The sequence below is a fragment of the Saccostrea cucullata genome, unplaced genomic scaffold, assembly GCF_032062105.1.
Source record: "Saccostrea cucullata isolate Sc308-1 unplaced genomic scaffold, CSIRO_AGI_Scuc_v1 ctg212, whole genome shotgun sequence".
Classification (NCBI taxonomy): Eukaryota; Metazoa; Mollusca; class Bivalvia; order Ostreida; family Ostreidae; genus Saccostrea; species Saccostrea cuccullata.
Window position 1 is genome coordinate 51,975 of NW_026928197.1, and position 13,309 is coordinate 65,283.

The 13,309-nt window shown below is 33.2% G+C and overlaps 2 protein-coding genes across 2 annotated transcripts; one reads left to right on the top strand and one right to left on the bottom strand.

The window, feature by feature from the left end:
* Nucleotides 1-1,373: 1,373 nt before the first annotated feature.
* On the top strand, nucleotides 1,374-6,611 carry LOC134276738 (uncharacterized). Its single transcript, XM_062759011.1, has 4 exons — nucleotides 1,374-1,436; nucleotides 1,606-2,043; nucleotides 5,259-5,432; nucleotides 6,349-6,611. The coding sequence occupies exons 1-4, from the start codon at nucleotides 1,379-1,381 to the stop codon at nucleotides 6,609-6,611; spliced, it is 933 nt and encodes a 310-aa protein (XP_062614995.1). The 5' UTR covers nucleotides 1,374-1,378.
* Nucleotides 6,612-7,889: 1,278 nt separating this feature from the next.
* Nucleotides 7,890-13,309, bottom strand: LOC134276727 (tetraspanin-18-like). The gene is made up of 8 exons (XM_062758998.1): nucleotides 13,150-13,309; nucleotides 12,879-12,948; nucleotides 10,743-11,024; nucleotides 10,131-10,205; nucleotides 9,721-9,825; nucleotides 9,400-9,579; nucleotides 9,229-9,312; nucleotides 7,890-9,120 (listed from the first exon to the last, which is right to left on the bottom strand). The coding sequence occupies exons 1-8, from the start codon at nucleotides 13,194-13,196 to the stop codon at nucleotides 8,977-8,979; spliced, it is 987 nt and encodes a 328-aa protein (XP_062614982.1). The 5' UTR covers nucleotides 13,197-13,309; the 3' UTR covers nucleotides 7,890-8,976.

Sequence of the window (13,309 nt, forward strand, 5' to 3'; positions counted from 1 at the left end):
AGGAGTGAAGAAGGCGCCTTGCTTCATCGTTTATTAGACTCCGTTCGTGTCTTTGTTTCCAAGGTTCTTTCAGAATTTTCGGAAATCAGTTTAGGCATAGTTGTCAGTGAACATTGAAAATATATTCTAAACTGACTTAAGATTTCGAAGAATTTCCGCCTTAGAAAGAGAGTTATATGTATAATTGGATTACCAATTGTACTCGTAGAATTAAATCACAGTTTCTATAAAATACAATTAAAACAATGAGCTTTGTAAATATACAGTCGATGTTGTTACCAGTTTTGTCAGTTATAACAAGTTTACTGACGTGAAATCAAAGGGTCATTTAGTCAAAATTCGATTTATCTATCCCATATACTACGTAAATAGTAAAAAGTTCTTGTAAGCTATATTGAAAGCCAAAGTATTTATACCATGATGCATATACTAGTATCCTGATAATTCTTTGAGAAATAGACATCTCTGCTTTGCAACAACATGATCTTTTCCCACAATTTCTCTTGTTTTGAAGAACATCCTCAACAGAAAAGTATTTAACAAATGACTACCCTCGGGCAATCCATCATTGATAGATTTACTTCTGGATATGAAAATGATGAATCATACGATATTCACCCTCTGTTTGATTAAAACTTAGATAGATCTAAAAAGTAAAACTTGCAAAGGTCTGACCATGCAAGGACCCATACTACAATTCCACCAAAACAGATCTCCATCCATAACTTCTTGCTGATAACATCTGGTAATTATTTTGTTGTTTGAAGTTAAAAATAATTCTAATTTCTACTGTATATGTATACCCTGTGCTCAAACCGTAACTAAATCCATTACATAAAAAGTTTGTCTCTTCGAAGTCACATCTCAAAATGAAGTGATGTTATCTACTGCGATGTATTGGTGTTGTACCATTTCTTTGGATAAGTTGCCTATGAAAATTATGTAATACAATTTTTTATGATAAAAGTAGATTATGAAATTGATTTAATTTTCCTAAGCCAAGACCCACGGGTTTCAGACAGTCATTTTACTCTTAAATGTATTGAAAACGATGTTTCAGTGAAAAGTAAGGTGAGGATGTTTTACAAAGAGATAATGCTTTATTGTCTTTATTGTTCGAAAATTCAAGTTTTCAAGCCTTTGGATGTAAGAGGGATATTAATACTTTCAGTCTTATTGGATATTCAGACGATTGATAGGCCTTTAAAAGAAAACATTCGGGGCATTTTTGCAAAAAATTTTTAGAACATTAAACAAAAATTAACTTTAAATGTACCGTTTATAAGTTTCACCTTTCGATGTAAATTTTTAGTGAAGTACTTTATTTTGTTATTTCTTTACATCTAACTCAATTTTACTTTTATGCAGGTTGTCTACGATGATGAATGTTGAAATATCCCGATTTGTGATGTTTGTCCTTCTACCACGAATCAGAGGTAAGATAATTATATTGTCTCAATAAGGCAAGTTACTACTAAAATATAAACATTTTCTGCTATAGCAATTGTATTTTTCTATATTCTTTTCATTGTTTTCTGACTTGTTTTCAATGCAGGTAATAGTTAAACAGATATAAATGTATATATTCTTTTCTCGTCATTCAAGCTGTGGACATTGAGGTCTCGACGGCGGATAACAGGCAATATGTGAAGCTGAGTACGTATTGCATTATTGCTGCAGGAAGATCATTCTACACATTTAAGGTCAAGGCAAAGAACGATGCACATTTTGCCTTAATGAGCGATGACGACGACACGCGTCCTTTGTATGAGATTGTTATTGGAGGCTGGAACAACAGAAAATCATGTATTCGAACAGGGAAACAGCTTCCATGCCTCAGTACCTATAGTCAAACCGTACTCAGTCAAGCTGCCTATAGGTCATTCTGGGTGACTTGGATTGGAGGAAACATCGTAGTTGGTGAAGGAGATACCATTAACGTGAACGGAATCATGAGCTACCACCATTCAAGCCCGTATCCTATAAATTTCTTTGCAGTTATGACTGGATGGGGTGCTAGTGGACACTGGAAATTCAATAATGGTATAAAAAAAAAATATAATAGTCATAAATAAACGAATTATTAAATGATTTTTTTTTAAAAAATCTTTTTAAAAAGAATGTTCTGCTTAAGGTCATGCGCAACATAGTTTGAACATTATTGAGTTCTTCCCTGGAGTTGAAGAGTTCCACTAAATGAAGGTCCTGTGTGTAATACTTTTAATGTCTGAATATGGATTTGTACACCTTTTCTAAAACAAATTTTCATGAAAAAAATCTGGAATATATATTTTGTATTTTTTGTATATTTTTCTTTGAATAATGCAAAACTTTTCATTATTTAATATCTGTTCAAAATCCCTGGTAACGCAAGCTGATTTTTTGTCTAAGAACATGTATTGGTAGTATGACTTTAGAGTTAGGATATCTTGAAAAATTATCAGTAGGTAAGGTAGCTGCAGATCTGTAGCGTTATGGTTTTATATATTTGTCTTTAACCATAACGCTACGGATCCCGAAGTGCAAAAAAGGTGCAATTTACTTCGCAATATTTTTTGCGCTCTTTTGGGGAGAATTTCTCCACTTTGTAGCATTGGTCAATCAACTACCTTTCACTCCCTAATTCTAGACACATTCTGTATCCAATATGTATAATTTATCCACCTCCCAACCATTTATAGTTGTCTCTACAGGCAATAAACTCGCTTAAAGTGAATTTTCTACGAAAGACGGATAGGGCCATATAGAAAAATATTTTTATCTCGTAATTACGAGATAATTATCTCATTATTACGAGAAAAGATCTCGTTATTACGAGATAATTATCTCGTTATTACGAGAAAAGATCTCGTAATTACGAGTTCATTATCTCGTAATAACGAGAAAAGATCTCGTTATTACGAGATAATTATCTCGTTATTACGAGAAAAGATCTCGTAATAACGAGAAAAGATCTCGTTATAACGAGTTAATTATCTCGTAATTACGAGAAAAGATTTCGTTATTACGAGTTAATCATCTCGTTATTACGAGAAAAGATCTCGTAATAACGAGAAAAGATCTCGTTATTACGAGACCTTAGAAAAAGCATATCGACCTCGCACTTCGTGCTCGGTCGATATGCTTTCTCTAAGGTCTATAGATAATTAACTCGTAATTACGAGATAATTAACTCGTAATAACGAGATCTTTTCTCGTAATAACGAGATCATTAACTCGTAATAACGAGATCTTTTCTCGTAATTACGAGATAATTAACTCGTAATAACGAGATCTTTTCTCGTTATTACGAGATCTGTTCTCGTAATAACGAGATAATTAACTCGTAATAACGAGATTTTTTCTCGTTATAACGAGATCTTTTCTCGTAATTACGAGATAAAAATATTTTTTATGTGGCCCTATTCGTCTTTAACTCGTAATAACGAGATCTTTGTTCGTAATTACGAGATAAAAATATTTTTGTTATGTGGCCCTATTCGTCTTTCGTAATTTTCAGTAATCTAACAAATAATTTTAATCAGGCGAGTTTATCCCTTGTACAGACAACTACGAGGGCTGTTCAATAAATAATGTCCTGAACTATATGACATACATTACAGATATCGTATGACATTAAACTTGACTTTCTCTCATTATTGAATCTTTCGTGAATTTATAACAGTTTATGTGACCACTTTTCATCACATAGTTTCATCATAAGAAGCTGGGAAACAAGGGCTTTTCGAGACACTGCATTATAAATGAATGGTAAAGAATCAGTAAACAAGAGTGAAAATAAAAGCTTCATTAAAGCTGCCGTAAAACTTGTAAAAAAATCCCAAAGAAATATTAACTGAAATATGTGACATTTAGAGCAACAAATGCCTGTTTTATAGACAAAAGAGCAGTTGGATTTCAATGATAAAAAATTATATAATGGGCATCAAAAATGGGTACCCTCCTTGCCAACAAAAATTATAACAACTCATGTACTGTTCGCTAAATTTCAACAAATAATATTTGATGCTGTATGATTGACTTTAAGACACATAGCAAATTTGATAAACATCACATCGGGGGTAGTTTACACTGTATTTAAGAAACTTTTGGCGGTAAAAAAGCTTGATACTCAAAGGTCACCCTATATTTTGAAAAATGAGTGAAAATGACAGCGTGTACGAAAGTCTTAACAATTATTTTAAAATATCAGTAATTGTAGTTATCCACGTTTGTTTTATTTTCAAACAGATATTGGAACATGAATCTATCGCTTAAAACCCTTAAAACAAAATTTACCATAAGATGTACTTGATAAAAACGGCGAATGTCTGAAAAGTGCACAGGTATGCAAGACCACAAAGACAGATTTATATGCAATTTTCTTAAACATTAGTGGTAATGTTGTTCAAAATCGTATTCGGAGAGACAGTTTAATTTCTGGAGGAATCTAGAAAGCACTTTTTTGGCCAAAAAATCAAAAGGTTTATTAGAGGAAGGACCCAGAATCAGGAATCCAGTACATTGAATTTCTTCAAGACAGCGTCCAAACCCGCATGCCCTGAAGAGTAAAGGGGTTTTCGGGATAAACAGAAAGTTAATGTTTTTTCACATTAACAATTTTTGCAAGATCTTTGACCTCTTGACTTGTTTCAATTTCCAAACTTGGAAAAAACACCTTTTAGAAGGAAGAAACAAGTCCGGGAAATCATTGGATCTGCCATTTTCCAGTATACTGAGGGACATACCTAAATATGAGTTCTACAAACGATCAGAAATTGGATAAAAAATGCTACGGACATGTATTTTACTTAAAAGAGATTAAATAATAAAATCATGAAGAATAAATAATTGAAAATCATCTTTTACTTCTTTCTGAGCACCGAGGACATTATTTATTGAACAGTCCTCGTATAAAGGGTTGGGAGATGGATAAAATATACAGATTAGTTCAATAATGTATCTAGAATTAGATAGTGAAAGGTAGTTGATTGACCTCTTCTGGAAAGTGGAGAAATTCTCCTCAAAAGAGCGCAAAAAATATTGCGCCGTAAATTGCACCTTTTTTGCACTACGGGATCTGTAGCGTTATGGTCAAAGACAAATATATAAAACCATAACGCTACAGGTCTGCAGCTATAGGTAAGGTACCTTGCGTATGTCCTTAAAGTCCTGTGGAAATGTAATATCAAACTAAAAATGTGAATACAACTAATACTTTGTGAAACAATGTAGCACTATAACCAATTACAATTCATATTCACCATTGAATTTTAAAGACGTGGGGTGCACTCCGCATGATTACAACAATACCAGAATAGTAGAAAACTACACAGAATGCTGTGGAAACATGACATACGAGTGTGACAAGGGATACTATCTACACAGTGGAAATTTACAACGAACTTGCTTCCCGAACAGAACGTGGTCAGGGGACCCCCCTTATTGTAAACGTAAGATTTTAATAATTTAGAGGAAAAATCTGACAAAATGCACGGTGTGTATTCATAAGGAGGACTTGTCATGTAACAAATTTTGATTTTTTTTTCTGGTGGCAGTAAATGTATGCAAACTTTACATAATTGAAAATTTTGTATTTACTGCCACACATAGTTAATTCAAAAGATACTGTATCATGTACTGTTCATTTTGCGTTGTCTACGGAGCAGAATAATATATCTATCTGTGACACATGCATATTGCCACTCGCAATAAATATCACAGGCAAGTGGTGACGTCTCAAAATGAGTGTTAAAGTCTTGAAAGTCCCTTAAACTAACAAACTACCAATCAAAACATTATATGTATACTGTTCTAAAGGTAGTGCAATTTATATGACAATACGTGATCGTCTTTATTTATTATTTTTCTTGCTACTTGAATCGACAGATCAATATATGTTAAAATTATTCTATTGAAAAAAAACTTTGGAGGGATGACAGTGACATAGCAAAAGTATTTTTTAGCTAAAATCAACTGTAGCAATTGCACTGCAGATTTTGAGAAGAATCGTTTCGTGTATTATCAAAAATGTAAGAAATTAACGTTGCGTCCCTAAGAATGTCATGTCCACAAATTTCATCTACGGTCCCTTATGTTATTCAATACTAAAATACACATATTGGAGGAAATGTCACTGTCGTCTGTTCTGATAACTTTCGTCAATCTTCCGGTCAACTGACCAGAAAGTGTTCGCTTGATAGAATGTCGGATGGCGAGGAACCTGTTTGCTTACGTCTTGTAAAACAATGTAGACACACGTCATTTGATCATTTAGAGTGATGTTATGTTCCTAAATTATTAGCGTTTTATTTGATTGATCATTAGTAATCAGATGATGTCGGAATAATTATTTAAACACTTAAACAGGCTGCAAGTGTTTGATTGACCAGAATCTCACCACTCCAAAAGATTTGACCAAAAGAATTGAACAATTAACAAAGGAGCTAAAGGTCCATTATAATTCAACGAATGCTTTTCATAGAAGGAAAACATGTGCTCCCGACAAGAGACATTCCTCCATCTGTCTTGGGTGGCTTTTCGGTTACTTTGTTATTGTCTCTATGACAATAACTTTAGTTATTACAGATTTGAAGCGACTATACAGGCATATTTGCTTTGGGGAAGACTGAAACATTCGAAAGGTATTGAATTACGATTGTGAGCATTGTTGTTATTATTATTTTGCTGCTTTTTGTGATTTTTTGAATTAACATCATTTATTTGGATATTTTAATTTTAGGTTTTAATATATATATCTGTTGTGAATGGAAAAAAAAGTATATATATATATATATATATATATATATATATATATATATATATATATATATATATATATATATATATATATATATATGTACAGGAATAAAACCTAGCATAGTCTTGTATTTAGTCTTTTAATTAGTATTTGTATTTAATATTTAGTTATATAGTGCCGTTATTCCATCTACTATTGTTAAAAAATCAAATGCATATATATATATATATATATATATATATATATATATATATATATATATATATATATATATATATATATATATATATATATATATATATATGAAGTTTAAAACGATGTTCCCTTTGTCATTATTTTAAGACATTCTTTCGCAAGGTTGGTATTTTAACAGTTCTATCTGATCTGGATACTTATAGTATTGTTTAAAGTAAAGTTTAGCAATAAAAGTTTGAACATTAGACTATTGTTTGTCTCTATATCAATTGCCATAATATCATTTTTATATGGTAACATGAGGAGCTCTCGTGTGAGATCACAGTCTACATTTGTAGTTGTCTCGTGCGACTTGACGTTTGAAGTCATATGAGGTGTATTTTTGAAGCTACAACTGCGCTCGCCCCAACGGTCACACCGTAAAACATACCGGTATTACTATTATTTATCCAGGTCCAATCAAGGGAGTACGGGGATTTACCCCGGGTTTTATTCCATACACCCTTCGGCCTCAGAGTGTATGAAATATGAATCGGGGTAAATCCCATGACTCCAGAACCATTACAAAGCATAGGGTAATATTTAAATAGTTCTTGTCAATTACTTAGGGTACCCAACATATATAACTGAAAAAAAAAAACAATTCAAAGCCTTATTTCAGTTGAAGTAAACTTGCAAGTATTTACTGTACTGTAGAAAAGTAAGATTTTAAAAAATATTATTACAGTATTATTTGATGAGCTCTTATTTTTTTGGATTATCAAAGAACTGGTTGTGTCTCAATATGAGTGAAAAATTCTCGAAAAGGCACGAGTCATCTCTCTTAGCCCTTTTTAAAACAATCAAAATGTAACTTCACGAAACTTATACTAAGTTTTAAAAGAATTAATATACTTGACAGTAGCTTATAAGTAAAACTATAGAAACAACAAACTGGATAAAAAATTAAAACACCTTGAATAACTCAGAATTTTATTTCAATAAACATTCAAACTGCAAAGTCTGCCATAGATTTTTTTTATACTTCAGACCAGAATGAAACATATGGAAATAACAAACATTATTCTGTGATTGAATATTTTCCATCTCTCTGATTGGCTGAGATCCAACTATCTGTACTCCTCAGATAGCTAAATCATTGTATTAACCTCAAAAAACAGCAATAACTTTATAATATTCAAGATCAAAAGTCCATAAAAAAATACAAATAGGAGCAGAGCAAATACGGACCTCCAATACATCAGAGGTGGGATCAGGTGCCATGAGCATCTTCTGCCGACCGGTCACAACCACCGTGTGCTCCTTGTCATGATCGGGTAATAAGGGGAAAAACCGTCGTCAATTCAGTGTATAAATAATGGACTATCAATAAGTATGAAAAACATCGAACAAAGAACTTGCAAAATGATGACTTTAAACGAGACTGTTGATATCCTCGTTTCATCGACGTGTTTGTCAAGGCAGCAACTGACATCTATCCCTATGCCAATTTCGACAATGCCCTTTCCTAACGAAGGACAAATTAAAACACACACACACACGCATTACTCCTCTCCAACTCCGTTGCGAGGGGGGATAATAAGTCTACTGACACGTAACTTGATGCCACAAGGATTTTTACAACCCTTGTGAGCCAGTGTCTTGTAAATTTCATGGTCGATATAATAATCTATCACTTTTTTGGCGCATGACGATTTGAGCACTCAGCAGACGAAGCTTACTCCTCTTAGCCACCCGACTCCACCTCAGGTGTTTCAAAAATTCAAGTATGTGTTTTTACCCAGTTCACGATAGGCTTGCAGCTATAGAGCTTAAAGAGAGAACTATCATAGGCCATCCTTCGCTTGTTATTCAATCCATGTTCATTGTATACACTTTCATGTATATCATTATTAAGATACCTTTTTTAAAAATTTAAAGATAAAACTGTTAATCCCACGCCATTTGATGATAATGGATATTTGACAGATTTAAAGTTGTGTTCGTGTTTTAAGTTATTTACAATATAGATGGTAATCTTCGGTTATTTTCACGATTGTCATTTAGGTGCTCTTTTTATCTGGTAAAGGGTCCGGTGATTTATGAGAGAGTATTATTTTCTCTTTTTTTAGTTTCCTTTCAGCAGCCACTCGGTTCTTTTTCTTCGCTTCCATAAATACAACCACGGCCAGAACGACCAGAACAAACTAAAATATTGGACAACATATGTCAGAATAATGCAGACAAAGTGACATTTGCAGACATGTTTGATGGAATCTGAAAATTCGGAACTTATTAAACTATAGATTATTTACCTGAATAGCAAATCCAATACAGTAAGCAAATGCAACGAAATCTTGACTTCCAAATGAAGTGTCCCAAACAATGTCAAAGCAGCCCTGTTTGTAAAAATGCACAGCATTACATGTTTTAAACGCGTTTACAAAAGGACTTCTTAAGAAACTGAAACAATCTTTAGAAATTACCGTTATAGCCGTATTTCCTGCTGAAGTTTGTGTTGCGCATGTCAGATTGTCAGATTTAGGTAAAGGATCACAGCACACAATCGGTGTTGCTAACGTGTATTCTGAAGTTGATGTGCTAACTTTGTTTGTCCAGTTTGAACGCTTGAAATCTTTGTAATCAATCAATCCACAACATTTATACTGCAAATTGAATTGTTTTGCAAAATACCCATTTTCCACTGTGATTATGTGTTAAGGATTTGTATGTAAAAATTAAATATGAATTATGAATAGGAAAAACAGACTTGATTTTCAATCTTCGGACAATAATGGTTAGTTTACCTTAATCATAACAAAATTCCATCCTAAGGTCTGAACATTTTCCCCCGTCAATCCCGTGTAGTCATTCAATGTTAACAAGACTATCTCTTTGATTGAGTCGATCACCTTCAAAAATTGATTCGAGGTTTATCAAATTTTATAAAATAAGCATCTGGTAATACATAAAATAACCGAACACTTAGTATGACTGTACTTTTCTAATATAATAAATCAAAATGATTCACTTTCAATGACACTTCATTCAGTGATAAAATGGAAATTTTGACCTTTTTAGTACTAATTTTAAAGGAAAGTCATATCAAATGAAAATAAGAAGCAATTATTGCACAATTTAAAGAAAATGTCTTTCATTCAAATGAATGTAAAATTAATCGTGTTTATTTTTTAAAACTATTTTTCATCAGCAATACCAATTTTTCATCGCTGTAGACGATTATGACCATTAAAAGTTCAACAACAAGCAGGAAACTGGTCAGGACAATGTACTGAAATGTAAACAATGCTATGCTTAGATTTAATTTACTACCTTTTTACAAAGTTTTGAATTACTTAAATGAGAATGTACATGGTTACAATGTACCCGTATTTCGCAATTTCTACAAACTTGCATCAAAGTATGAATCAATGGTACATTTATCCTTCGATATTTTTTTTTAATCCTGCCTCGCCTTTTCTATATACTAGTACATTTAATTGCGAGACATGTACATATTGTAATTAGTGAGGCTTACTGTAATAAGTAAGACAAGGTATTACTTTTGGGACAAAATCATACCAGTGGGACAAACTGTCATTAGAGAGACATACTCATACTACCTATCTACGATCTATAGTACATTGTAACGTACATTGGGACGTACATTATACTGTGAGCAAAGAGACACATTGTAACTTGAGACCTACTGTGAGTTGTAAGAACACTGTAACTTATGAGACACATAAATCGTAACTTGTAAGATATACTTTGAGTTGTAAGACACATTGTAACTTTTGAGACACACTGTGATTATGATTGGACATACTGTGATTAATGAGCACTTTGCTTTGCAGCACCCTCCACAACATCCAAACATAGCCACGATCAGAATCACTCCACAGGAAACCGTTAACATCAATCCAATGTCGTAAAAGGCGCCGGAAAGCGACAAACCAGAGTACTGGTTCTCCGTCCCAAGGCCTGTTGCCACTAGGGTGTCCTTAAGCTCCTTCATCACAGAACTGCTGTCAATCAGTTGGTCAATCACACCCACATCTGGCAGAATAATCATAACCACGCCCACTCCCATAAACACCAAGCATGTCGTCTGAAACGAAGAAGATTGATTGATTGATTGTATATTGTTTAACGTCCCTCTCGAGAATTTTTCACTCACATGGAGAAGCCACCATTTGCCGATGGAGAGCCGCAAATTTCGTCCAATACTCGGCACTGAGGGCCATTGAGCACGGAGAGATCTTTTTCGTGCCAGCACCTACTGCGACAATTTAAGGGACCTCGATTTATACGGTCTCATCCGAAGGATAGGTCTCCACGTCCCACAGTGGGATTCGAACCCGCGGAAACGAAGAAGAGATCAAATGAGTAAAATTATTGTTCCTATTTGGGAATTTTCTCTATTAATTTACATGAAAAGATGTTCAAATGCCAAACATCTTTCATCTTTCTTGTGTCAATTGTGTCCCAAATAAAGATCCAGTTCAGTTCTAGTGTTCAGAATATGGTAATGGTATTAATGCAAAATTGTTCGATAAATATCCTTGATGCTATTAGAATATTTCTAATGTCTTCTTCTTTCCTTATCCAGTCGATTGCTTTGACTCGTCCTGAGTCAAGAAATATTACATTTACTATTAAAAACCATGTAGACAGCTTATAAAGGCAATGTCGATTGTCCAATGCTTTAATGTTTATTATATGATTTCATATCGTATTTTGTTAAAATTAAAATATTTAAATTAGCTGTGTTTTTCTACTAAGCCAACCGTGAAATTGATTTGAAACCATTTTAGTGTAAACTCACGCGTAGAAATATACACGATGGACCTTCAGAAACGTTAATTAAAATGTGACGGTAAAAATCACCGGGAAATTCAAACATTGAATATATTTATTGGTGCCTTAAAACTTGTAAAATGTAAATATAAGGAATGTTTTTAAGTTTAGAGTGAATTATTCGTGTGTAAATCACACAGTCTTGCATGTAGCCATATACAGTTTTATTTCTTGAAGCGCTAACGCAAATCTGTGTGATTTACACACCAATAACTCACACAAGGATTTCAAAAATCCCTTATTTCTTGCATAGAAATGAGATTTAAAAGCATGTGAAAATGCCTAGCAGGCCCTACTCAGCTTATCTACATTGTAACCCCCTAATCAGAAATGCTGAAATATTCATAGTCTTTTGGTGAAATATATGGTGATAATGAACAGTATTTAACCTAAAAAAATTCTTTAAATAATACAAATCCTTTGGAGCAGAGCAATCACGGACCTCCAAAACATCAGAGGTTGGATCAGGTGCCATGGAGGAGTGAGCATCTCCTGCTGACCGGTCACACCCGCCGTGTGCTCCTTGTCATGATCAGGAAATAACGGAAAAATCCGTCGTCAATTCAGTGTGTAAATAATGCCCTAACAATAAGACTATGAAAAAACGTCAGTCAGCATTTAACTCAATGATAAATTGTATTTGCCGTCATTGCATCGACCATAGAACTTACGAAATGGTGACGTTAAACGAGACTGCTGATGTTCTTGTTTCATTAATTAGTTTTTCAATAACTTAAACTCGCTTTAGGAATTGTTCATACGTTCAGCATGCTCTTGCGTATCGAATCATCTGAGAGATATAAACCCCGTATGCAGGTGTTGAAGGTTTATTGCTGCATATGTAAGGGAGGTTGACGATTGAAACGTTAAGGTCATCGTGTTTATCATAAATCTTGTTTGTTAGATCCATTAATGTCTTTTCCAAGTAAAATATCCAAATATGAAAGAGATATCTGTGATATCTTTTCTTTCAAGCTCACCAGGATACATAGTATCAACATAAGAATTGAAATAATCATTGCATATCAAATAATATATTCATGCATATCAAATCACATATACGTTCTTTTGTATACACATGTATGTATTTAAAAAAACTACTTACGATAACTGTACCGTTTATAAGAGTAAGGAATAAACGTGTAAAACACGATAAATATCCCATCTTCAATGACCTGAAAGCACAAACATATAACTTAGTCGGTATTCTTCGAAATTATTACTTTTACTTGAACATGCTTTTCCATTAAGAAAGTTTCATCAACAAGATACACTTTAAAGGCTTGAGTAAAATCTCAAAAATATACACTTTAAAAAAATATTTTTATGTATTAACCGTAAAAGAAACTACTTATATGTTTATAATAAACACAAACCTGGGTTTTGTGTTCAGTCTGGTATCTTGAGCTTTTTTCAACAGCATATAAAACGATTGGGAAGAGCGCCAAGTTCAGATGGGTCATTCCTAAAGACAAGACAGAGTTTCTTTCAATTTGGACTTTTTAGAATTAAAAATAAATTTCAATTTCGACTACT